Source organism: Diceros bicornis, chromosome 2 (assembly GCF_020826845.1).
Source record: "Diceros bicornis minor isolate mBicDic1 chromosome 2, mDicBic1.mat.cur, whole genome shotgun sequence".
In the NCBI taxonomy this organism is placed as follows: domain Eukaryota; kingdom Metazoa; phylum Chordata; class Mammalia; order Perissodactyla; family Rhinocerotidae; genus Diceros; species Diceros bicornis.
The window spans coordinates 17534042-17560202 of NC_080741.1; the positions used below are offsets into that span (position 1 = coordinate 17534042).

General features: G+C 45.7%; 1 protein-coding gene across 1 annotated transcript in view; it reads right to left on the minus strand.

The window, feature by feature from the left end:
- Positions 1-12246: 12246 nt before the first annotated feature.
- The window catches only part of LOC131411474 (ephrin type-B receptor 1-like), an 84101-nt gene continuing 70186 nt past the window's right edge, over positions 12247-26161 (minus strand). Inside the window, exon 4 of the mRNA XM_058550356.1 lies at positions 12247-12380. Within this exon, the coding sequence (XP_058406339.1) occupies positions 12247-12380 (134 nt within the window). The remainder of the gene's footprint in view (positions 12381-26161) is intronic.

The following is a 26161-nucleotide window of genomic DNA, read 5'->3' on the forward strand; positions in this document are numbered from 1 at the left end:
AGAGCAATCGTGGCCTGATGAAATCCACCATTCAAGCAACACAGATTAATTAGTACCCACTCCATGCAGACATTACAGAACCTCCAGGAAATATGAAATCCCCATTTCAAGCTTTACCTCTTGGCTTGCTCAGTGAGGGGACTGTTATCCAAAGTGGACCAGAGATACAATGCAAAATTTTAGCTGGTTCATTCACTCTTTTTCAACCAACGAATGCAAAATACTCACTATACAGAAATCAGCGTTGAAGGGGCTTAGGGGAATGGATGAGAAATAGATGCTGGCAAGTCACCTCAACTCTCTGGACCTCAGTTTCCCCTCGTGTAAAAGAGACTTGGTCTACATGATTTCTAAATCTCTTCCAACATTTTTACGTTGGGAATTAGCGCCAATGACCTTTAAAAGCTAAATTCTTGCAAAATCATTCATTTTCTCCCTTACACGTCTAACGAGTGCTTTTCTGCACAAAACATTTATCCTCAAGGAACATCACCCTGAGGGTTTGAACCTTCTCCAGTTTTCAAGGCCAAGACTATAGAGAATTCTATCAAATCCTCCCCAGAGGCCAGAGTCTCATCCCACTATTCCTCCTATTTCACAGATATTTGAAACAAAGAGCAGACTTTTCACTTTCAGTGTGCATCTGGGGTAAGGAGATTGAGTTTTCGAGTGATTCGCTGCACTGAGAACCCTCTGTTTTGCTTCCAGGCCCGAGCAATTGCTCTAGCACCTCAGACATGCTAATTCTCTCATTCTGGGGCTTGGTGTGAGGGCGGGTGGCAGCATCCCAGGTCAGGATGCTCCCCATGCCTTGAGAATGTCTGATTACAGAACAACCACCCATCCGTCTTCTCCATAGCCCAGTTACCATCCCAGAACTCCGGCCTGACCACTTGGCCTGGCATTCTGCTACGCAATCAATTAGGGGAGCAGAAGGCTGTCCTGATGGTCACATGGCGACTGCTTGTCAAGCCCTGCTGCCCACTTTGTAAACCCCTGCAGCCCTGGATCCCAGCCACTTCAGTCCATTGCTATACCCTTCTGCAGATCCCACCTGTGGCTTCCACATTTGGGTTTCCTGACCTGTCTGCCCGTTGTCAGCACAACCTGCTATTCTAGACGTTTCCTAAATAGACACAAGGACATTACTGACTAGAGGGGTTAAGGCACCTATTCCAAGTTCAGACAGCTCTTCAGGGGGAAGGCAAGGGCCAGGACACCCACCAGTTACATTGTCATGGTGGCTGAGTTAGGAGGACCCTCCGCAGGTCTGAAGGGTGGAACTAATGGTGAAGATAGCAGCTCCTGAGATGTGCAGGCCTGCAGGGCACACATCTCTCTCAATCTCAGGGCACAGTAATCTGTACACTGCATAGTGCTCGCGTGGTAGAGATGGCACAGAATGGTAAAGCTGACCTCACAGGCCATTGAGGCCTGCTCCCTCCATCCTGACCAGCTTAGACAGCTGTGTGCCAATTCTACCACTTTCTTGATTAATTCTCTCCCTGTACAACTCAAGCAAGCCCTGGCAGCTTGGTAGGATTTGCCCCAGCCCTCCCTGGCACTCTCCACCCCCTCTTTAGGTATAATATGGGTCTGATGCTCTGGTCCTCCAGAGGCCATGCTCCATTAGCCAGGCCATGCTATTTATGCCCATGGTCTTGTCTGCCTTCCCCACCTAAGCGTAGGCTCCTGGGGGCTCAGGAGTAGTTTTTCACTTGTGGACCTGTACCAGGCCCAGACCCTGGTACCCACTAGAGGGGTACTCAGTGAATGTACGTGGAATCAGTGAATGCATGGAGAGATGGATGGATGGAAGGAAGGGTGGATGGACAGAGGGATAAATGAATGCCAGCTCCTGAAGGGATTTCCATGTACCCACGCCTCTCATTTCCTCAAATCTGTGCACCTTGCCAGACCAGATACTTTGACAAATCTCATAAGCCAACCTCCTTAGGGATGAATTTTCTCTTCTGGGTGGTACAGCAGAGTGCTGGCATGTTACAGACAGGCCTCCACGTGGGCCAGTCATCTGACCCCTGCAATCAGCTCACATGCTTCGGAATGGTCTATGACTCATGTGTTATTTGAGGATGTCTATGGTGGCAGGAGACACTGAAAGAGTATCTCAAGGCCAATGGATGCCAGGTCTCCAGCCAGCCCAGCCTTTCCCAGCGACAGGCACCAGACCCATGCGAATGGATGTGAGAGCAGCTGTGCTGGCGAGTGGGCGGGTCCTGAGCGGGAGACCATGCCCAAACACAGAATCCGCTGGATTTCAACCTCCTTCTCTAATTACCCAAGACGTGCTCCTTGGGATGTACTTTATAAATAAAGGACTCCCTAATTAAAGGTAATTCACTTTTCCCAATTCCATTTACCCTTGCATGTAATTACTGTAAATACTGGCTTGGAAAAAGAGAATTTTCTTTTTTCCTGTGCAATTCTAGCTTCCCCTCTACAGAACTAGGCATCAAAATCCCAACTCCGTGGGTATGAAGCCGAGCCCTCTCAGGGCAGAAGGGCAGCAGATAAGGTCTTGAGGATAACAGAAACCACAGACCCCTAACAAGGGTGACAGCAGGTTCCTCTGCAGCCTCCCGAAGGGGAGACAGATGCAGGAGGGCGGGTAAGGAAAAGGGTTGTTTGGTACAACTCATGCCCACTCTGTGTGGGCAGCAGAACCCAGGCCATGTGGCTCCAAATCCCATGGGGTTAGGAGAACGAGCTCAGAATGTGGCCATGGAGATGGCTGTGACGGGCAGCAGGCAGGGAGTGTCCCCATGCGCAGGTCACTCCAGCCTGAACAGTGTGTGAGTGCTTGGCCTCCTTCTTGTCTTCCGTATTCAGAGATTCTCTCTGTCCTTCTCCAGACCCTCAGCAGCCTCCCTGTCAGTTGTCCTCCTAAGTCCTACTCAGGTCCTACGGGCAGGATCCATCCCGCAGGGTCCCTTCCTGGAGAGGTTTTGAAGACTCCCACATGATGAGATGTTGCACTTACAAGCTGGCCCCCCCCCATCTGCTTGTATATTCACAAGCCCCACCCCGGTGACCTTGAAAAGCACCTGCTGCCAGGAGCCACAACAGCCACCTTGACAGGATCACGTGAACTTGCATGCAGGGTCTCCCTGGGCAACGCCACCTGGCAGGACCTGTCCAGGGTCCCTGTGGCTGTGACTTGGGGACCAGCCTTATCTAGGCACTAAAGCTATCACTTCGCCACAATCCACCTCCCCAGTTTCCCAAATGGGGTTTCAGCCTCCAATCCTCCTTCAGGCAGCCAGCACCTGCCTCTCACAGCCTTCCGAACCCGGCTAGAGATGCACAGTCAGGAGCCTGAAGCACTCCCACAGGATTCCCAGATTGAGCCTTCTGTGCCACACAGGAGCCTCCCCTGTAAGATCATTCCAGGCAGACCTGGCTGTACTTCCCGTCCACCTGCCCCTTGCCCCTCCCAGATGGGAGGTGCATATTTTACCCCCAGTGGACCATGAAGGTCTGAAGTAGGCAGGCTGATTTATCAGACACATAACCATACAGTTGAAATTGCGTCAATATATCTTTGCATAGTGGATTCTAAAGGATGCCCCCTATTTCTCTGGTAAATCATATACATTTAAAGTCCCCAAATGCCTAAATATATATTTATCCAGTAAATCAGCTCAGCTTTGAAGTGGCTCATTTCTTTCCTGCAAAAATACAAGATACAGTTGCTAACCTTGTTTTTATTTCCTTCTCCAAGTAGAAGAAAAAAAAAAAAGAAGAGGAGCAGAGAAATGAAATTCTGAATAATGAATGTTTAAATATTGACGAAGGTTTGACACTAATGGTGTGAGGGAGAGCGTGCCACACAATAGCTCCTCTGCTGCAGAATCTACAAAAGGAGGCATTTTGCTGGAACCTTTCAGGCCCCTTCTGGCAACTAAATTCTCTGAATCTGTGACGTACTATTGAGCACTCGGGGGCCAAGGCGAAGCATACTGGACTTGGATGGAACCTTCCTGATGCAACAGGGAAGGGCTGGTGATTTATTAGTCTTCATTTCCTGATTCTCTCTCTCAACCTATTTGCAAACAATTTATTCAGAAACAGCAGTTTCTCATTTTTTAAGGATACTGTTCTGGCTCTAGCTATCTCCCCTCTTCCTAGCAAGACATCAAAACCCATTATGAATGAGGATTTACGTGTGAAATCCCTAGCACTGGGCCTGGCGCAAAGTAAATTCTCAATCAACGATGGATCCTCTCCTAGAGCCTCTGTACCCTGTGCACCTTGTGTTTATCACAGCCACATGACCCAGAAGGCTGAAAACAAGCTCTCCACTTTACAGTCAGAAGGTTTGAGGCCTACTGAATCAACATACCGAGAGAGCAACTGTCCTGCGTGTTTCCTGCAGGGTTAGGGTGATGGTTGATTCTGGGGACTCTAGTGGCTGTCATGATGGAGGGTCCTAAGGGGAGCTGACCTTTCTCAAGGGAGACATGCTGCCCTGCCTTCAAGATGAGCTTTGGCCTTGAGTTCTCTGAGTCTATCCCTCTGTCTTTAAGCCAAACCCCCAGAAAACGATTCCAGAATCTACCCTGATGGTCATATTGCAGGAAAGGAATTTCCCTATCCCAACACAAACTGAATCCCTCATCAAAGCCCAGTGGCTCTTATTCCTTCCTGGTGATCCTTTCAGGTTCCTCTTCCCTGAACCACTGTGTTAGGCACAGCCTTCAGGCACATGGACTTTTGCCACTAATGTCATCTATATTCAAATCTCTGACTCAAACACGTTTCTCTTTGCTACCTCCTGGAACCCCAATAAATGACAATAAACGGTAAAAAAGGTATAAACATTGACCTCCCAAGCACATTTGTTTTAAAAGAATTTCTGAAGGATGCTCTCAAGCTAAACAAGAGAGTAAACCAATAAAGATGAAGACACAAGACTCAGGAAACAGAGGAAGCAAGGTATGAAAGTAGCAAAGAAAAGCCCTAAGACACTAACTGTGTAGCAGGACTGGAGAGCAAGATTTAACCAGGAGCACAGAGGATCTCTGGAAGGAGTTGGAGATCATCTGAACCTTCTGAGCACTGGGAAAGGAATATTGGTTATTATTGGATAGATTTCATTGAGATTGTGGAAGAAACAGATAATACATAGAAAATTAAATAAATGTAAGAAAGAAGAAATCATTAACCCCAAATTTTGTAAAAAGTACTGTAAACAAGAAAGAAAATAATTGTATAACTCTACTTGACTCAGCATTGAAAAATAGTTGCATAGATATAATAATATAAACATGACATGAATTTAACCAAAACCTTATAAATATAGATGGACAAAATAAATAAATATATATTCTCTATTACACACATACAGATATCCCAAAGACGTATATATAAAACCAAATCATTATATATATATGAGAGAGATGGTAATCGACAGATATTAACAAAATAAGAGAAGAAGAAGAATGTGGAGAGGGACAAAATGAGAGAGACAAATCCTCAGCAACCATAAGCGGAAGTCAAAAGACAAGGTCTAAATTGATACCAATAAATAGCATTATAAACAGATAATTCAAAAAACGGAAGTAACTATAAGAAACAGATCAAAGTGTTAGGGAACAGGATGGGGTGGGAGAGGTGGGCAGGAGACTGATATTTTTTCATTGTGATACTAACTGGACTTTTCAATCCATGACTTTGATAAAAATGAAAATTCATTTAAAAAATGAAAAGCTGGGGCCAGCCCAGTGGCGTAGTGGTTAAGTTCGTGTGCTCTGTTTCAGTGTCCTGGGGTTTGCCTGTTTGAATCCTGTGCGCGGACCTATATACCACTCATCAAGCCATGCTGTGGCTGTGTCCCACATATGAAACAGAGGAAGACTGGCACGGATGTTAGCTCAGGGCCAATCTTCCTCACTAAAAACACACACACTACAAAGCTTAAAAAAAAAAAATGAAAAGCGGTCATTCCCACAAGTGGGCCTACTATATCGTGGAAGAATGTGCTAGTCCACTCCTGATGTGGGATGCAGGGAGGTCACAAGAAAAAGGGAGCCCCAGAGACACGTGTCCCGCTGTGGCTGGGAACCGACACACATGGGAAATTCTGGTGACTCCATTCTTGTGTCTAAACCACGTAGTTGAAAGGTTTCAAAGAAGGTGGCTTTAGCAGACTCGTTGGAATTTTCCCTCTCTGGGATTAAAATAGAAGAAGTAAAAGTCATATTTTCACAACTAGAGCCACACTAGGGCCCTGTTTTCATTCCACCACACGGTTTGTGACATGAAAATAAATAAAATTGGAAAAGAGGTGTCTCTGTGTTTTTCCCGAGTCTCTGGAGATGAAGTTGGGCAAAGGGTATGCAGCCAAACTGTTTTCACAGCATGCCTCGACTGAGACTCACACTTCTTTGCATTTAGAGGGGATTTTCATCGCTGCCTGGTTTCAGAATTGACTAGGCGCGGCCTGTAGGGGAGAGTTCAGCTCAGCCATCACCAGCGTGTGCGGCCTGAATGGAGTGTTGCGGGTCTGGAAGAGCTGACTGTGTATTTAAGGTTGCAGAGGGGCCATTTTTCAGTGTCGCCCAGAACAAGCTACTTCACTGGGCATCCCAAATTACACCCTGAGCCGGTGATATATCCACCCAAAACGCCAATATATATATTAAAAACAATTCCCCTAAGAAACAAGAATTATTTTTTAAAGAGTCTGAGTATAAAAATGCAGAGTGAGAAAATTCACAACAAAGAAGAATGGTGTAAAATAGTGACTGGCCACTGACGCTCGACACAGTTTCTCTCAGATTCCTGCTAAAAGACCAGTAAAAACTAGTCAAGTAAAAACTCAGAAGTTAACTACAATATGACATAGTGCTAAAACCTTGAGAGATTTCCACCAAATATAAAGCCATGGGAGCAGAACTGAGAAGTACAAACAGAGGCACACAAGTGCTTTTTGGCTTGAACGAGAGCCCAGCTAAACTGCGATAGGGGAGATGTTCTGTTCTTGCACCTGAGTTCAGAAGGCAAGTTCAAGCCACCCTCTGCTCCACAGATTCTCCACAGGGGGCTATTTTGCCCCCTAGGAAACATCTCACAATGTCTGGGGACATTTTGGGCTGTCACAACTTGAGCGGAGAGGGTGTTCCTGACATCCACTGGGTAGAGGCCAGGGATGCTGCTAAACATCCCACAATGCACAGGATGGCTCCCCAAACAAAGAATTATCTGGACCAAAATGTCAATAGTTTCAGGATGAGAAAAACCACTGTACTCTGTGTGGGAGATATATTTTAAGGCAATGAGAATACCAATTTCCCCATCATACTGAATCTGTCTCAGAAACACACACAGATATAGACAGACACACTTAATACATCATAATACATTAGGTTTGAAGGCCCTAATATTGTTATCTGGAAGGACTTTTGAATATCTACAAGTATTCAGGCAGGACAAAAACCAAAACAAAACAAAAAATGAGATAACCAGTGAAGAACTAGCCTCAGATGGCCTCTGCAACAACACAAGGCAAAAACAGAAGATATTAAACAACAATACCCATTGAGTTTTGCAGAGAATGTTTGTGGCTAGAAATTTTATACTCAGCCAATACATTGTCTAAATGCGGAGCAACAAAGACATTTCAAGATATGCATGAACTCTAAAATTATAATATGTATCGTTTAGAAAAGAAAATATTCCTTGAAAACACACTCCACTTAACTGAGTGATGAATCAAAATGAAGAATTCAAGAATCGGAAAGCTGGAGGTGAGCGATAAAACCCATTTAAATGTAAAGTTCTCTATATGATTATTGTAAACAACGAGAATGAGAGAAAACAAATAACATAAGTAATAAGAAAGGGGATACAACCACAGACACAGTGTCATCTTCTAGTTCAGAAAAATCTCTCTGTATGGCACTGTGCTAATGAATTGAAAAATCCCAACAAATTGAACAATTTTCCTAGAAAATGTAAATTATCAAAGTGTGACACAGGAAAAAATAAAAACCTAAAGAGATCAATTATGAGGGTAGAATACCAAAGTTTACATCTGAGAAAGATTCCAAGACTAAATACTTTGACAAGGAGGATTCTTTTAAACTTTTAAGAAACCGATAACTCCACACTACATTAACTGTCCCATGCATTAAAAAAGTATAAAACTCTATCTAGTTCATTTTATGAAATTAGTAAAACCTTACATCAAAATGTGCAAATATAACTAAAGAACAAAAAGAAAAATTTACATATGAATACAGTTGTGAGTATTTGAATAAAAGCACTATTAACCAAATAAAACATTCACCATGGCGAGCTAAGGTTTATTCTAAAAATTGAAAATATAGTTTTACATATTTTTATTAATATTAATAAAAACCTCATGTCAACTGAGGAACAGGGAAAACAATATGCTTGTCTCAAAACATACTGAATATATTTTTCTTTACTATTCTTTTAAGTAAAAATACATTATTTTTCTTCATAGTTTTCTACTTTAAACCTATACTATTCTTAATAGTGAAACAACTAAAGTCAGTTCCATTAAAATTAGGAAGAAAATGAGCTTGTTCCCTCTCACTAATGCTTTACACTTTTCTGGAAGATCAGGCCAAGGCAATAAGAAATGAAACAGAAATTAGATATAACTATTAGAAAGGAAGAAAGACATAATTGCTGCTTCGGACAGTAAGATTAGAGACATAGAAATTGCAAAGGAAACAACTGGAAAATATCTTATAATTAGAAAAGAAGGTTCAGAAAAGTAGACCATTACAAAAGAAAAAAAAAAAGAAGGCATCTTTAATACTAGAAATAACCAGTTTTAAAAATCCACTCAGAACAGCAATAAAAAACATCAAAAGCAATCACAGACATCAGAATGGCCCTAAACTGTGACATCAAAATGAATGACATTAAAAACCTTACTAAAATATATAAAATAAGATTTGACAAAATGGGGAGACGTGCTCTTGGACGGAAGATTAAAAGCAATCAATTCCCCAAATAATACATAAGCTTAAACCATGACCAATGAAATTACCAGAGGTTGTTTGGTGAGGGTAGGGGGGAAGGCATTGTTAAAGAGAAGAGAAGGAAATTTGACCAAAAAATTCTAGGATCTTCTGACAAAATGAATGGACAAAGGAATTAAGAATGTTTGTAAAAAGAAGAATGAAGAGAAGTAACTTCTCTAATAACCAGGCTGTACCCTATTTTACAACTGTTAGCAGGCACTGCGCTGGTGCAGTCATGGATAAACAGAGCCCTGTAACCGAAGACTCTTGAAATAGACCCAGGTACATTTAAGAACTTAATAAATTACAAAGGAAGCGGTAGAAGTAAATGGAGTAGAAATGCACTGGGACAATTGGCTATAGGAAAAAAATTAAATTAGACTCTCACCTTATTACTATTTACTAAAATACATGCCAAGTGGATTGAAGAGTTGACATAAAAACCAAAGCCATTTAAAACAGGACTATATCCATATATTACTTTGAGATTTAATTATTAAATGTTTTAATGAAGCAGTTAAAAAAATAGCAGAAAATATAGTTGTAAATTTAACTGAAGGACATTCTAACCATAAAAGCCCAGGAGAGAGGAGTAGATCACAAAAGGAAAGCTCAAAACATCCAGTACATAAAAATTTAAAACTCCTACTATTAAAAATCATAAGCAAGTTTAATGGCAAATTGAGGTACTGAGACATGCCACAACCTTGGAAACATTCTGCTAAGTGAAAGAAGCCAGGCACAAAAGACCATGTATTGTATGATTCCTTTTACATGAAATGTCCAGAATAGGCAAATCCATAGAGACAGAAAGCAGATTAGTGGTAGCCAGGGGCTGGGGGAGTGGGGAGTTAGGGGGAGTGGGGAGTTAGGTGAAATGTGGAGTGACCGTTGATGGGCACAGGTTTCTTTTTAAGGTGATGAAAATGTTCTAAAATTGTGGTGATGGTTGCATGACTCTATGAATATTCTAAAAACCATTTATTTGTATACTTTAATGGGACGAATTGTATGCTGTGAGAATTATATCTCAATAAAGCTGTTATAAAAGAATTTAATGGCAGATTAACTGAGAGAAATATTTTAATATATTTGGGAAAATATTAATAATCTTGATATATAAGCAGTACTTAATAAGTAAAAACACTGACATTCTATTGGAAAATTGGGCAAAATCAATGAACAGACATAAATGACTAAGAAGCTAATGAACAGTATTTATTCTAACAAATTAGTAGAGATTTAAGAAACAATAACGCTCAGTGCAGAGGAAGGTGCCCAAATAAGGACATTCTCATCTACTGTGGCAAAGCCTCCATCTGGAGACCTTGCTGGAAAGCAACTTGGGAATAAGCTTCTAGATCCACTACCAAATACACATCCCCTTTATTCCATGTCCAGGAATCTGCCCTCAAGAGATAAACAAAAAGTGCCCAAGGATTTATGATGAGGATGTTCACAGCATCATTATTTGTGGATATTTATAATCACCACAAATTAGAATGAACATAAGTGCTCAAAAAGGGAGAAATGGTTAAATAAATTATGGATCAGCCACGAGACTGAATATTACGCAGCCATTAAAAATGATGTTTTCAAATAAATTTAATGGCAAGGAAAATGATCACAAAGTAATGTTCGATGGATGAGGGATATAAAATTGCTTACAATATGATTCCCTATACACACAATGCTAAAATGAAATATACCAAACGGTTGGTAGAAATGATCTCTAGATGGTAGCATTCTGGGTGATATTCATTTTTTCTTTATAGTTCCCATATCTTCCATGTTCTCTGCAATAAGCATACTTTATTTTTATAATTTGAAAACAAAAAATGATATTTTTCTGGAATATTCACCTACAGACAAGTCTTTGGCCAGAAGAGATGAATAACTGCAATACAATTCCGTTCAAAGCTGGTATCTGCTCTGCACACACACCCTCCCTCCCCTTGCCCCAGAGTCCTGGGATGGAGGCCATTTTAAAGGTTTAAAGGCCCACTCACCCTCCTGGAGGCAGCCCCACGCCGCTTGACCAGCCTGGCTGTCTTGGTCCGCACAGGTTGCTGGAACAAGACACCACAAACCGGGTGGTTTATAAACAACAGAAATTTATTTCTCACAGTTCTGGAGGCTGGACATCTGAGATCAGGGGAGCAGCATGGTCGGGTAAGGGCCCTCTTCTGGGCTGCTGACCTCTCCTGTATTCTCACACGGCGGGACGGGCAGGGGCACTCTCTGGAGCCTCTTTTATAAGGGCGCTAATCCCATTTGTGAGGGTTCTTCCCTCAAGACTCAATCACCTCCCAGAGGCCCCACCTCCAAATAGCAGCACCTCAGGGGTTAGGATTGAATATATGAATTTGGGGGGGACACAAACATTCAGACCATAGCACTGACTAAGGGCCCCCCACTCACATGCTCCAACTCACCTAGGCTCCTTACTTCTGTGGGGCTGAGCCTCTCAAAGAATAATAAAGCCGACAACATTGATGAGTCTGAAGGTCTTTTTGTCCAAAGTGATATTTATTCTAACAAGGAACATATTAAAGGCTAAACCCTCAGAATGCAGTGAAAAGAATGTCTCATGCTTAAAGAAAACGTGACATATATATATAAAATATATAATATAATGGAATATATATATATTCCATTGTATATAACTGCAAGATATATATATATGAAATATATAATATAATGAAATATTATTAAGCCTTAAGAAGCAAAAAAATCCTGCCATTTGTGACAACATGGATGAAGCTGAAGGACATTATGCTAAGTGAAATAAGCCAGACATAGAAAGACAAATATTGCATGATCTCACTTACATGTTGAATATATATATATACGTATAAAAGCCAAACTCATAGTGACAGAAAGCAGAATGGTAGTTACCAGAGTCTGGGGCATGGGGGAAGTGGGGAGATAAAAGTCGAATGGTGGTTGCCAGGGGCTGGCGGGGAGATGTCATGGGGAGTTGTTGTTTAATGGGTATAGATAGATTTTCAGTTTTGCAAGATGAAAAGAGCTCTGAGATGGAGGGTGATGATGGCTGCCCAACAATATAAATGTACTTACTATCACTGAACTTGACACCTAAAAATGGTTAAGATAGTAAGTTTTATGTTATGTGTATTTTACCATAATAAATTAAAAAAAAAAGAATGTTTCATGGTGGGATTTCAGGGCCCTGGAAGAGGTGGGGCAGAATCCCACTCAGTCCCTAAGCCTGCTGCTGTGGGACAGCCCCTCCTACGCTGGAGCCAAAGGCTGGGCAGGGCGGCAGGCGGTATGGGGCCTCTACGTATTTGCAGTACTGCACGTAGAGCTTGGCTGGGCGGCCTGTGATGGTTAAACCTTGGTAGAAAGACAAGATCCCTCTGAACACACGGGTCCTCAGGCAGACTTACCCAAGGCCACACCAGTCCTCTGGGCCCTCTACCTCAGCCTCTCCAGGCACAGCCTCAGCCTGGAATTTCTATCCCTCAGCCCCCTCAGCTGGCAAGACTCCCTCCTGTCCAGCGTCGAGATTGAAACGAGATCATCGTACAAAGCCCATGTACAATCCGTGCCACACAGTGTCACTCAAAAAACATTAGGAAATTGGTCTGTGAAGGAAATAAGCCGTGCATTTATTCAGCAGCTACTAGGCTGGCTGAATGAGATGTTACGCGTGTCCTGTGCAGCCCATGGAGGGGAGGGTCACAGGAAAAGGCGGATCAGGAGTAACCACGACACAGGGCAGATAGTGGTCTCCGTGTAAACAGACATCTCCAGAATCTGCTACGGCAGGGAAGGTGACATCTGAGCTGGTCACTGAAGAGGGAGAGGAAGGCCATTACAGAAGGAACTCACAGCATCAGCAAGGTCCGGGTTCCAGATGGGAGGAGTATCAGATGGGCTGTGTAGACTATGGCCCCCAGAAAGCCCCCCAAGGAGGTTGGTCCTAGCTCAGCACCCCCATCATAGTAGCTGGAAGGCCTTGCTGGCCACTCATCCGCACTATCTCTCGAAGGACCTCTGCCTCCACGGGTCTAAGTTGGGCACAATGTGGGGAGGAGGCGGCTGATTGCTGCTTGCTTGGAAGCACAGGTACCCCTCGTAACGGGGGCTTCACAAAACCCGCCCATCTGTCCGGGCCCTCCTACCTCATGCTTCTCCTCCCTCCTCTGATCTCCCCAGGGCTCCCATCACCACACCTCACAGCCCAGGCACAGTGGATGCGCCTGTCAAAGATGGCAGTGAGACAACCTCAATGCATCTGAATGTATGAGGGTCCTTCCTGTGCACATTCATTCATTTATTCATTCAACAAACACTTATTGAGTGACCTGACCACAGAGGGCCAGGCCTTGTGGTGGACACTTGGGAATGACACAGTCCTTAGCCCCAAGTAGCCTCTAGTAGATGAGACAGACAAAGGAAAAGTCCAGTGCTGGGGCCCCTGAGCACGGACAGGGAAGTGACAGCAGAGGCTGCACAAAAAGGGAGTGGACGGCGGTTCTCCCAGGCATGGCAAGGAGGGGCTCCCTTGGTGCCCCCACCCCCCAGGCCCAGCAAGGCACTGTGGGAAGACATGGGAAGCTGACGACAGTCTGAGCAGGTGCCTGGGACACCTGAGCATTTAGCCACAGCCACACATAGCCCACGTTTGGCTTTCTCTGCCGATTCTACCTCATAGGCACCTGCATTTAAGATTCATCAGAGGGCTCTGGCTGCCTGGGAAATAGTGATGTATTCTCTCTCTCACTCGCACACACACACTATTTGCAATCCTTTGTTCTTGATTTCCTACACATTTAATTACCTCAGGATAAATCTGATTTCCTTTCTTGGAAAATCTCTTTTTTGTTTTCTTTTAATTTCCCTTTCTTTCACATTACATTTGACAAAGTTGGGAGAGACAACCAAGACAGATGAGCAGGGTGGGTAGGAGAGGCAGAAAAGCCAGCGCGGCCGCGAAGGCAGGTGCCCAGATGACTCAGGCCGCCCTAGCTCCTCGACCGGAGCTATAAATTAGGAGAAGTGCCCGGTACTTATATTTAATTCAATAACAAATACTTACCCACATAAAAATAACTTATTTTCATTCTGGGAGGGTAAGGCCTAAATTTAAACAATCTTTCCCAGCCTGCCTGAGGAAAGTCTGCCAATTCTGCCTCCTCCGCCCCCTCCGCCTCCAGGCCTTCATCCGCTGCTTGGAGAGGAGAAAAGGGATCATTTGCTGGGTGAAGCCCAGGCCAGCGTGGAAGACTGGAAATCTCTGGAGGAAGAAAATACTCCTGCGCAGAGTCCTGAGAAATAAGCATAACAGACATTCTTAGGGGAAAGACATCAAATGGATGGGATGGAGGCCATGCTCCCCTAGAGAAATTCCTATTCTGATCTTCAAAGAAGAAAAACAATAGGTATTATTTTCCTGGCAAGTGGGAGGAGCCTGAGCCCTGGGACGCTGCCACTCAGGATCTGGGTCCTGAGCAAGGAGGATAGTGACGCCACCTGGCTTGCCAGGCCCTGGGCAGGGCAGGACTCTGGGTGTGATTCTGCCGGGCGGCCATGGGAAGGACAACAGGCCCTTCTCAGCCTCAGCCCCTCACAGTCTCCGCTTCCATTCTACTCCACTGCAACCAGCTCTCCACACACGCTGGCCAGGGTGGTGGCTGTCATTTTTGTTAGTAATATTATTTCACTTAAGTCAGATCATTTGTTCCCCGCCTCCAAACTCTCCAAAGGCTTCCTTCACACTTAGGGCATGAATAATCCTCAGCCCAAGCTTATTTTTCTGCAAGGTCTGTTTTATTGGCAAGTGATGAATGAGAAGAAAGTCTGAAACTACCAAAGCCACTGACCCAGCTTCTTGGGTGAAAGCCACATTTGCCCATCATTTCACGTGCTATTATGTACATATAATAATTATGTGCTTTGTTGGAAAATAGAAAAGGGTGGCTGGAAGTACTTCAGGATGACCAAAATCTCCCTTAATCGGTGCTATTTCAAGCCAGGACATCATAACAGATGTGGCATCTGACCACTTCAGAGTGAAGGCCCTTCAGTCTCCAAAATCGTCCCCACCTGTACCCACTTAGGCTGGGGCATGATGGTGCTGAACAGGAGGGGGGTCGTCTCCACTTGTCAGAAAGGAAAGTTGAGAGCAACTTACAAGCTGGGCACCACCTGACCCGTGCCTACCTCTCAGACCTCATCTCGACCACACTCCCCTTCGCACTGTGCTGCAGCCACCCTGGGCTGGCCCTTGACCTGTCAAGATCTTCCCACCTCAAGGCCTTTGTACTGGCTGGGTCCTCTGCCTGGAATGCTCTTCCCACATATCTATTCATGGTTGGCTTCTTGTTTTTCTGCCTTCAGCTCAGGTGTCACCTCCTCAGAGAGGCCTTCCTGGACTACCCATCTAAAGCAGCCCCAGTCCCAGGCACTCTTTCTCCCACTTTCCCTCCCACCCCTTGTCTTAAGCTGAAATCCTTGTTGATCTGTTGCTGAACCCCCTTCCCTCACCAGAGAAGGGGTGGGCTATAAGGAGGATGGCATTGATACTAAAAGGGCCTGTTCCCCCTCCTCTTTTCTCCAGGGGCATGTCCAAAGGGCAGATCCATTAGAAACAAACAAACAAGATACAATTATGTGACTCTCCCTGTAGACATTCATCAAGACTGTGGCTATATTTGGGGCAGAGCCTAAGAGTCCAGTCCCCACTCCTAGGCTCTCATCTTGGCCCCACCAGTCACAGAAACACCAGCCACGCCCAACACATTGTCCTCATGGTCCACTTCTGACGTAACCCGTCCTCCTAACCTTTTGTTTGTTCTCCCTTGAAGGGTTATCCCAGAAAAAAAGACCTCAAACACTGCTTCTTAACCCTGCAGCTCACGGGAATCACCTGGAAAGATTTTAACTATTGCCCACACCCTATGCGGCTAATTCCGTCAGAATGGCAGGGGAGGGGCGGGGGCTAGCATCAGGATTTGTAAAAGCTCCCCAGGCTGTTCTCAAGTTCAGCCAGGTTAAGAACCCCTGGATCAGCGCTTCAGGGACACGTGCTAACTTTCACGAGGGGAAGATCCCTGCCCGCTCTTGGGAGCATGCCAAAGGCCACTGGGTCAGTGGTGAGCCCCCAGGGAGTCCGAGGCTCTGGCTGATGGGCACTGAGATGCCCAGCGACTTTACGGATGGAGAAGCAGGACTGGACAGCAGCAAGAAGAGCACAGAACCTGGAAGATGGGAGCTACAGCCCTACTGCAGAAGGATGCAGTCAGGCTCTGGGCCAAAATGGGATGGCTGTGCAGAGGAGGAGTCAGGACCTGAGCCTGGGTGCTGCAGGGGAGCCTGGGTGCTGTGAGGGAGCCTTGATGCTGTGTGGGAGCCTAGGGTGCTACAGGGGAGCCTGGGTGCTATGGGGGAGCCTGGGTGCTATGGGGGAGCCTGGATGCTATGTGGGAGCCCGGGTGCTGCATGGGAGCCTGGGGTGCTGCGTGGGAGCCTTGGTGCTGTGTGGGAGCCTAGGGTGCTGCAGGGGAGCCTGGAGTGCTGTGTGGGAGCCTGGGTGCTGTGAGGTAGCCTGGGGTGCTGCGGGGGAGCCTGGTTGCTGCAGGGGAGCCTGGGGTGCTGTGTGGGAACCTGGGTGCCGTGGGGGAGCCTGGGGTGCTGTGTGGGAACCTGGGTGCCGTGGGGGAGCCTGGGGTGCTGTGTGGGAGCCTGGGTGCCGTGAGGGAGCCTGGAGTGCTGTGGGGGAGCCTGGGTGCTGCCTGTGAGCTTGGGGTGCTGTGTGGGAGCCTGGGGTGGTGCACAGGAGTTCCTAACACCCCCAAACACAAACACACTTGGCAGCCCAGTGTCCCTTCACCCCTAAAGACAGAGGGTAAATCTGTGGTTGGCTGTGACCAGCAATTCTCTCCCTCTTGAGGTCTATTAAATCAGAAGAAAGGAAAATAAAACCAGAAAGCACAAACTAGAAGAAATCACTCTAAGCACCCATAAAAGAGTGGGTGATTTGTGCCCACATGAAAGCTGGGCTCCAGGTGAGCTGCCACTGCTGAATGCCAGGACCTCACCTGACACTCCACAAAGGCCTGCTGGGCACCTGCTTTGTGAATGAACGGCACAGGCTCCCACCAGGCAGGCAGCCTTCCAGATGGGAACCATCTGGAACGGTGACGTGGAAGCTGGACAGGCCTGTCTCCTCCACCAGCGCATAAGCTCCATGACGGCACATGTTTCCTAGTGTTTAGCACAGAGCCCGCCATCAGCACACACTCAATAGCCATTTACTGGGGCCGGCCCCGTGGCTTAGCGGTTGGGTGCGCGCGCTCCGCTACTGGCGGCCCAGGTTCAGATCCCGGGCGCGCACCGACGCACCACTTGTCCGGCCATGCTGAGGCCACGTCCCACATACAGCAACTAGAAGGATGTGCAGCTATGACATACAACTATCTACTGGGGCTTTGGGGAGAAAAGGGGGAAAAAGTAAAAGGAGAAGGATTGGCAATAGATGTTAGCTCAGGGCCGGTCTTCCTCACAACAACAACAAAAAATAGCCATTTACTGAATTATGAATGGGCATTTCTCGATCAACTCCACAGGTATGGTCTTCCTGCTAGAAGCAGCCTTCCCCTAAGAAACACCTGGCTAACTCAAAACTCAGCGCCACTCTCGTATCAGTGGGGATTCCTGGCTGCAAGCAACAGAAATTGATTGTGGTTAAATGAAAGAAACAGAAACGGAAGACAGCCTTTTGGAACACTATGCAGCCGTGCTCAGAATCATCAGAAAGGCTAGGCAGCAGACAAGGCCAGCTGGGCCCCAGAGCCCGGACCACACCTCAGGGAGGGTCTGGACCTGGCTAGACATTCCCAATGGCCCCTTTGCCCTGCCCACCTTCCAAACGCCAGGTGCAGGTCAATCTGCTGAGGCTTAATACTGCGGTAAATGTCCCAACTCTGCTGAATCTGCGCTTCACTCCCTGAAAAGTCAAAGCCTTAGTCAAGAGCATCCAGGTAGCTGAGCTGAGGTCAGGTGCCCATGCCCTAGCTCCTTGGAGGTGGGAAGAAGGACCATCTGAGCCCTCGGGATTTCCTGACACTCTCCAGGTGGACAATCCACACCACCACCCCCACCCCCGCCCCCCGACACACACACACACCCTTCAAGGAGGAAGGAGAGTTCAGATTCTGGGTAGTGCCCTCCCCCACCACCAGACATACGTCCACTACAGCATAGAATCCCATCTTCAACTTCCTGAATGACTTTATTTCACCAGACTTTTAAAAAGTAGCTGAATTTAAGCAGGAATAAACTCTCTGGCTTGACATGTAATTGAGTCAGTTTTACAATCGAATGTTTACAATGTGCTAAATCCACAGCCAGGAAGAAACACTGCTGCAGTTGTAACTTTAGCCTCTGGTTACCGAGGGAGGCTGGGGACACTGTCTTGGGGGAAATATTTGGAGAGAAGATAAGCTCCCTTAGAGAGCTAGGTTGTTTTCAGCTGTGGGCTGGGTGTGGGGGAGGGGTGGTTGCAGTCTTGGCTGGAGGCAGGGTCTGGACAAAATTACTTTTCTTTCCTGGTGGAGCTTAGCCCCAGGATTCTCAGCCTGAGGGCTGATGTCTCCTCCTTTCCCCCTCCTCGCTCTCACCCTAAGAGCATCTGTCTAAATCTGCCGCTAGCTCTCCCAGATGTGTCTTCTGACATACAGACTCTGTAGCATGCTGTGGTAATACAGCGGGTCCGGCTGCCTGCAATCTGCTCATCTCCCATCCTCCCCAACAAGCAGGCACTGACTCCACAGCTATCCCGATGAGAAAGGCCAGCACCTCTGGGTGGGCACCGCAGGGGTGGACCACACATGAGTTTGCACCAAGGTTGAACCTCTGCACCTTCCTCAATCCCCTGATAATTGTTCCTAAGGTCCTGGGACCGTGGGGTTATTGTCATCTGTTTCACGTTTGTAGGTATCAACAAGGTAGGTCAGTGACTCCCACTTCTATGCTCTCAACTTTATTTTCTCACAAGTGGACTCGACTGCCCTCCTGTTTGGCACCATCATAAATGGATACAGGTGGGGACGATTTTGGAGACCGACCGACGTGCCTTCACTCGGAAGTGGTCAGGCACCACATCTAATATGATGTCATGGCCCGAGGTTATACTGAAGAAGGGAGGTTTTGGTCACCCTGAAGTACTTCCAGCCAACCTTCCCTGTGTTCCAATCGAGCACAGATACGCAAATAACAGCACACAAAATGACGGGTGCGTGTGGCTTCCACCCAAGGAGCTGGGTCAGTGGGTTCAGTGGTTTTAGATTTTCTGTTGTTCACCATTTGCCAATAAAGCAGCTGACAAGCGTGGGCTGAAGTTTGCTCCCATCTGAGGGAGTCGGCTTAGGGGAGCCGCAGGACTGAGCTGCCACAGCTACAGGAGCCAGGTTAGCAGGGACAGGGTGCCAGGCACCCGTTAGTCATGTCTCCCCCCGCCCCCCCCCCACATTAGCCATGTTAATTGGGGAAAATGGAGGAGAAATAAGCCAATTAAATGTGGAACAACTTGAACCACATCCTGGCCTCAGCCAAAATAGAAAGGTAGAGAATAGCAAAATTGTTTCTGAGGCCCTCTATCCCCTCCCACATCTCTCTAGCTACATGCACAAAGGAAAAGGGATTTTTGTTGTAGGAAGAGAAGAAAGATCAACCTTTATTAAAACAAAGGAACAGCCACCACTACAAACCGCACAGTAGAAAATGCAGTGGAATCTGAAAGAATATTGAAAGCTGACACAAACCTCCTCAGACTTTGGGCAAGATCTGGATTTCTCTAAAGGCAAATGCTGCATCCTGAGAGGCCCTTCAGTGATGCGAGAGCCATGAAGCGCAGGGGAAGGAGAGGGAACCTAAGGAATAGCTCAGAGGGTGTTCTCTCAGTCTCTGTCTCTGCCTCCTCCTGCCTCCATCCCCACCACCCAGAACTGAGGACTCCTGATCGAGAGAAACTTCCAGAAGAGAGTGTGGAGAAGGCAAACTGCCTCAGTGGGTCACAGCTCAGCACCTGAGACAAAAGGCGCACCCCTGTGCATCCACCGACACATGCCTCAGTAGTGCTCTCTCTGCAGAAGAGACCCCAAAAGTCGAGCACAAACCATTCAAAGCATAAAGGAGAATGGTTTCCTGAACAAAAGGCTTGAAACTGCCATTTGAAAAAGTCAAAATACATCCCAAGATCAAATCAAAACACATCCTTGTCAATTACTAAACCTCAAGGATAAAGAAGGAATCCTCTGGACATCCGGGTGGAGAAAAGCAGGTGACCTAAAAAAGGTAAAAATCAGGCTCACCCTAAACTGACCACAGCAATGTTCAATGTCAGAAGACACTGGAACAATGTCCACCACACTGAGCAAAGGAATTTATGTGACCTCTGGATTTTAACCCAGGCAGCTTGCTCCCTAGCTCATGCACACAAATAGGCAAGAAGCTCCAAGCACTCTCAGGAATGTGACAATTCAGGGAACATAGCACCAACAAGCTATGGAGGCGGGGAGGGCGAAAGGATGCAATCTGGTCAACAAAAAGTAAACAAAAAGTTATAGAACCCATCAAAGTGTGGTTCTTGTAGCAGCAGCGTTGACATCATAAGAGAGCTTGTTAGAAATACAGACTCTGGGGCCCCACCTCAGACCTACTGCACCGGAATCTGCATTTTAACAAAATCCCCAAGTGATTCATATGGATTTTCAGGTTTGAGAATCATTGCCCTGGAATAAAGAAACCCCACGGAAGGTCAGGCAACAGCAGGTGAGAGGAGGGAAGTAAGGTAAAGCACCTGGGTGTGACAGCACAGAACAGAAGGCAAATGCTACAAACCTCATTGATGTAAAAATGGCAGCATAAGAAATCCAGAGTTGGAGGGAGGGGGAAGGGGGCAGGACATCCGTAGACACCGAGAAATTTTAAAACTGTGAATAAATCTCATCTTCCTCTCAAATAAATAACTTCACAGAAAATTCTTCCAGAAATTGAAATAACTTGTAATGAAGAAAAACATTTCTGAACTTTAGCAATTTTTGCAGTTTCATTTTAATTTTTCTGCCTATTGAATTCGAATTAAACTAAACATATTGCTTTTAATCTAAAAATGTGTACAGTAAGATTCTATTTTTGTAAAAGTGTTTCAATTTACCTAATTAGCTATCATTCTATCAGAGAGAGAGCTGCAATGATGTTCACCAAATGTTATAATAATTTCTTCTCCACAGTTGAATTTGAAGTAATTTTTTTCTTTCTTTCTTTTTTTTTGATACTTTTGTATATCACTTGATTTAAAAAATAAATAATGAGCTCGTATCATTTTTGCAAAAAAAAGTCTTAAAAAAGCATAATCAGAAAGGTCTTTGTTTTAAATAAAAGATTTGAATGATGTTCTAATTAGTACTTAGATTGTATAAATCTTAAGGAAAAAATAATTGAAATGAAGTTAAAAGAAGTCAAAATGGGAGATAAGCTGGCTAAAAACTTAACTGCTTTAGGTCCACTCAACACTACTTTTCTATTACCAGGATGTTAGAAAAACCTTGCAATGCTTTCCGTTAAGAAGCTTCTCAGGCAGTTTGCAAACCCCCTGATCTCTCCCAGTCTCTGCCCCTCAGGCCAGTGCCTGCAGCTCTGGCTGTGGCCCGTTCTCGGTGTTGTCCGCCCCTGACTGAGCTCACTGCGGCCTGCCTCTGATTCTCTGTCCACTCTGCTCTCAGCACCTCTAACGGCTACATACAGGAGAGCCTGCTGTAAGATTGTGTTACCTTAGCTGCATAATAAAACACAGGGAGCTTTAAGAAATGATTCTATGAGCCACACCCCAGACCACTGGTCCTCAAGTTTTGACGGTTATCAGAATCACCCCGGGAAAACTTTATAAAATGTTACAGCGTGGGCCCTATCCTCCTTCAAGGCTCCCGGGGACTATGTGTGCCTTAGTGGCTCTCCAGATGATCCTGATCCCCTCAAAGTGTAAGAACTGAATCAGACTCTGCAGATGGGCCAGGGCATTGGCGGACTTCCAATCTTTCCAAGAGATTCTAACTGCAGCCGGGGCTGAGACCCACTGCCCTCACATCTGCTCCTGGATCTAATGAAGGATGTGGATTTATGCTGCTGCTCTTCCCCCAGGCAACCCAGAGTCCTGTGACTTTGCAACAGAGGATGATACATAGACAAGTTCATCCCCCTGTTGACCACACCTGTCCAGTGAAGGGTCTGCCCGCACTGAACGCACTTATCTTGCTGACATCCAGATGTGTGACTTAGGTTCCCCCATCTCAAGACACACTGAAATTTTGCTTAAGAAAACAACTACACTGAAGTTGTCTTTCAGATCAGCCTCATCTTTTCATAGATGAAGCAACTGAGGACCAAGGTGTCAGGTGGTGGCAACGCCCTCCCTCAACCCAGCCCTTCTCCTGCTGGCCCTTAACCATTCCCAACCGGCTAGGAAACGCCACCCACACATTCGGAACATGACGAGACACCCTCTGCAACAGATAATTTGACAATTCCTCATAGTTGTCACTTTCTCCTTTCCCACTTTGCTGAGAGAAGATTCCACAGGAACTGCTGGCCCTGGAGAGATTGCCCTGAGGTCTGGAATGCCTGGGATTGTCCAAGTCCTCTTTCTGGAAGCTGAACATGCCAGTGCACTCTCTGAAATCCATTCAACAGTATGATGGAGGCTGAGCTTTCCAGGGCCATAGAGTGAAGTGGTGGAGGGCACATACTCTGGAGCCAGCCTGCTTGGGTTTAAACCCTGGAGGTATGACGCAGGGTAAATTATTTAACCCTCCCATGTGCCTCGGTGTCCTCATCTGTAAAATGGGATAATTACACCTGCTTCATAGTGTGTGAGAATTAAATGAGTTCAGATATGCAAGTGTGCACAGCACAGCGTCTGGCACACAGTAAGCATTGTGTATACGTTTGCTATACTATTCTCAAGTCATACACACACGTCTGAATGCAGCTAGCCCTCTCTCCTCTTTCAGTTCCACAGAAGAAGCCAATGCTTTCCCCGAGAGCCCCCACTTCCACTGCACCTTCTACTTCTTAGTGGCCAGAGCTCAGGCACGAATAGGAACTTGCCTGTTTCATCTCCCACCTCTTCCCACAGTCCCGGTCATCCTGATTTCAGCAGAGCCTCTGAGTCCCTTATGATTTCACCATGGACGTGATGGTTGGCTGAGACCTCAGCTCTCCCATTAGTAATAATTCTGTTAAATAACTGTATCCCGTCAGCCTTGAGAAATGGGATGTCATCACCTGGTGCTGCCCTTGGTCCTGACCTAATCAACATTCTAATCCATAAAGTGGAGGAAAAATATTTAACAGAATGTATATCAAATCAGGAAGTGACAGAAAGCTGGAAGAAATGACTAAAATGCTGGGGAGCGAGTTAAGATTCACTCAGATTGATCACAGAGGTTGGGAATTCTGGATTGAAGCCAAGAGAAGGAGATCTTTACACAGGACAAATGTCCATTATAAATTAAGGCACCTTGGCTCTGCAGCACATCGTGTGGAGGAGACTGTGCCAGGTGACAATGCTCCCTGCATTGATCCAGGGCATGGCTGCCTCCCAGAAAGGGCCAACCCACTGTGCTCTGCATTCAGGAGGTCTCTTCCAAGGAATTCTGTACTGCTGGGGAAGCCATAGGATAATAAGAACATTAGTGACTAGAGTTTGCATATAATTCATTTATTCGTGTATCCATTTACCATCATTTATTTCAGCCTTTATTTTTGCAAGTAACTGGCCCAGAGCTACTAAAAGAAGGACTACACTTGTTCTGGTTCTTCAGAAGGTCTGAGATTGGGAGTTGGAAACCACCAGGAGGTACATTTGGTGGAGCAAAAGCCTCCTAAGAATCAGGAGAAGGGAGCTTCCTGTCACTAGCTGTGTACAGAGGCTCTCAAGGCTGGGAAGGGAGCATATCAAGGACTCCTGCTGTTAGGCAGCTGGACCCCTGAGGTCCTCTTCCAAGATGCCATTCCATGGTTCCATGAATCACATGATAAAGTTGGGGCAGCAAGTAGAGGCGGGCTGGGGAGGCGGTAAACTGAGTCAGAAATTCTCCTTTCACACCCTGGCCGGCCAACCCTCCCTTGTGCCTCTAAGCTGCTCCTGAACTGTTTCTGTCTTAACTTGGGACCAAGGTGACTCCTGATCTGTGGAGTCTCTGACACTCACCACACATATGGCATAAGCCCCTAAAGGAAATGCAAATTAAATCTACAGGGGCACCATGTTTCAGCTGTCAGGGGGCAAAGATCAAAATGTTTGATATCAGACTGTGGTTGGTATCAAACCAACCTCATATCTCATGGGTCAGAGCATTACTTAGCATTTTGAGATATATTTTGGCATAATATCTTTTGGCATAAAATCTTTTGAAATATAATTTGGCATAAACTATCAAAATTTAAAATGTACATACTCTCCCACTCCATAACCCCATCTCTGGGAATGTATCATACAGATATACTTACATTCCGACAGAGCACTGTATTCTACAAGGATTTTCACTGCAGGATTCTTTTTTTTTTTCAGGCTTCAGCAGCATATTTCTATGTTTCTATTGTCATTTCTTTTTATTGTGGTAAAATATACACAACATGATAATTATCATTTTAACTAGTTGCAAGTGTATAATTCAGTGGCATTAAATACATTTGCAATATTGCATAACCATCTCCACTATCTATACCCAAAACATTTTCATCATCCCCAACATAAAACTCTGCACCCATTAAAAAGTAATTCCCCATTCTCCTTCCCCTGTAACTTCTCTTCTTTTTTGTCTCTATGAATTTGCCTATTCTAGGTACTTACATAGTGGAATCAAAAATATTTGTCTTTCTATGTCTGGCTCCTGACACATAGCATACTATTTTCAAGGTCCATTCACATTGTAGTATGTATTAGTATTTCATTCTTTTTTATGGCTGAATAATATTCCATTTTATGGATATACCACATTTTGTTTATGCATTCATCTCCTGATGGACACTTGGGTTGTTTCTGCCTTTTGGCTATTGTGAATAATGCTGCCGTAAACATTTTGTACAAATATCTCTTTGAGTCCCTGCTTCCGATTCTTTTGTGCAGTATTCTTTTTAATAGCAAAAAGATTAGAAACAAACAAAATAATTATTAATAGGGGATTAGTTAAGTTATTGTACATCCACACATTAGAATACTATACAACCCTTTAGAATGAGGCAGGTTTATGAGTCTTGGTATGGAATCATCTACAAGATATATTATTATATAAAAAAAGAAGAAAGAAGAGGAGGAAGGGGAGGAGGGAGAGGAAGAGGAGGAGGAGGCAGAGCAGGAGCAGCGGCGGCGGCGGCATGGACCACGGTGGCAGCTGGAGGAGCTGATGCCCGTCTGATTTATAGACTGTCTCTGGAAGGCTCCACAAGAGCCAGTGAGAGTAGTACTCTGGGAGGCCACCGGGCCCAGGGTCAGCAGTGAGGGAAGACTTACCCTTCACTATACGCCTTTTGTGCTGTTGGAAATATTTTAATGAACTGAATGTTTTGCCTTCTGAAAATTAACCAATATGTTTTTTAATTGGCGTGTGATCTCTTGAATTCGGTCATGGGTCCAGCAGAAGGTGGGGACTGAGTGACAGCAGGCAGGCTGCAGAACAGCCCTGGGAAATGGAAGTGAAGGACCATCTGACATTTGTCACTTCAAGCCCGAGAAACCTCACCACCACTGCCCCATCTTCAAACTCTGAGCTCACTGGCAAAGCCTCCCTAGTACCTCGTATCCTCTCAGTTCCAACTCCCTATTTCTTCTTTTCTTCCTCCTCTCTCTAGAAAAGTCATTTTGAGAGCTGCAAGATGAAGAGTGGGGGCTCACCCGCCAGAAAGGGAGGCCATTGGGTGAGGCTTCAAAGTTGCAGGGATACCCTGGCCTGAGGAGGGGCCCGCTCCATCAGGAGAGGCCTCTGTCACCCTCCTCCAGGCCAGATATGTCGAAAAGGTGTCTGCTCAGAGCCAGTGGAACAGACCTCACAGGATGATAATCAAATCATATTTGAAAATGAGATGAGGAGGGGAGTCAGAACAAAAGCCTG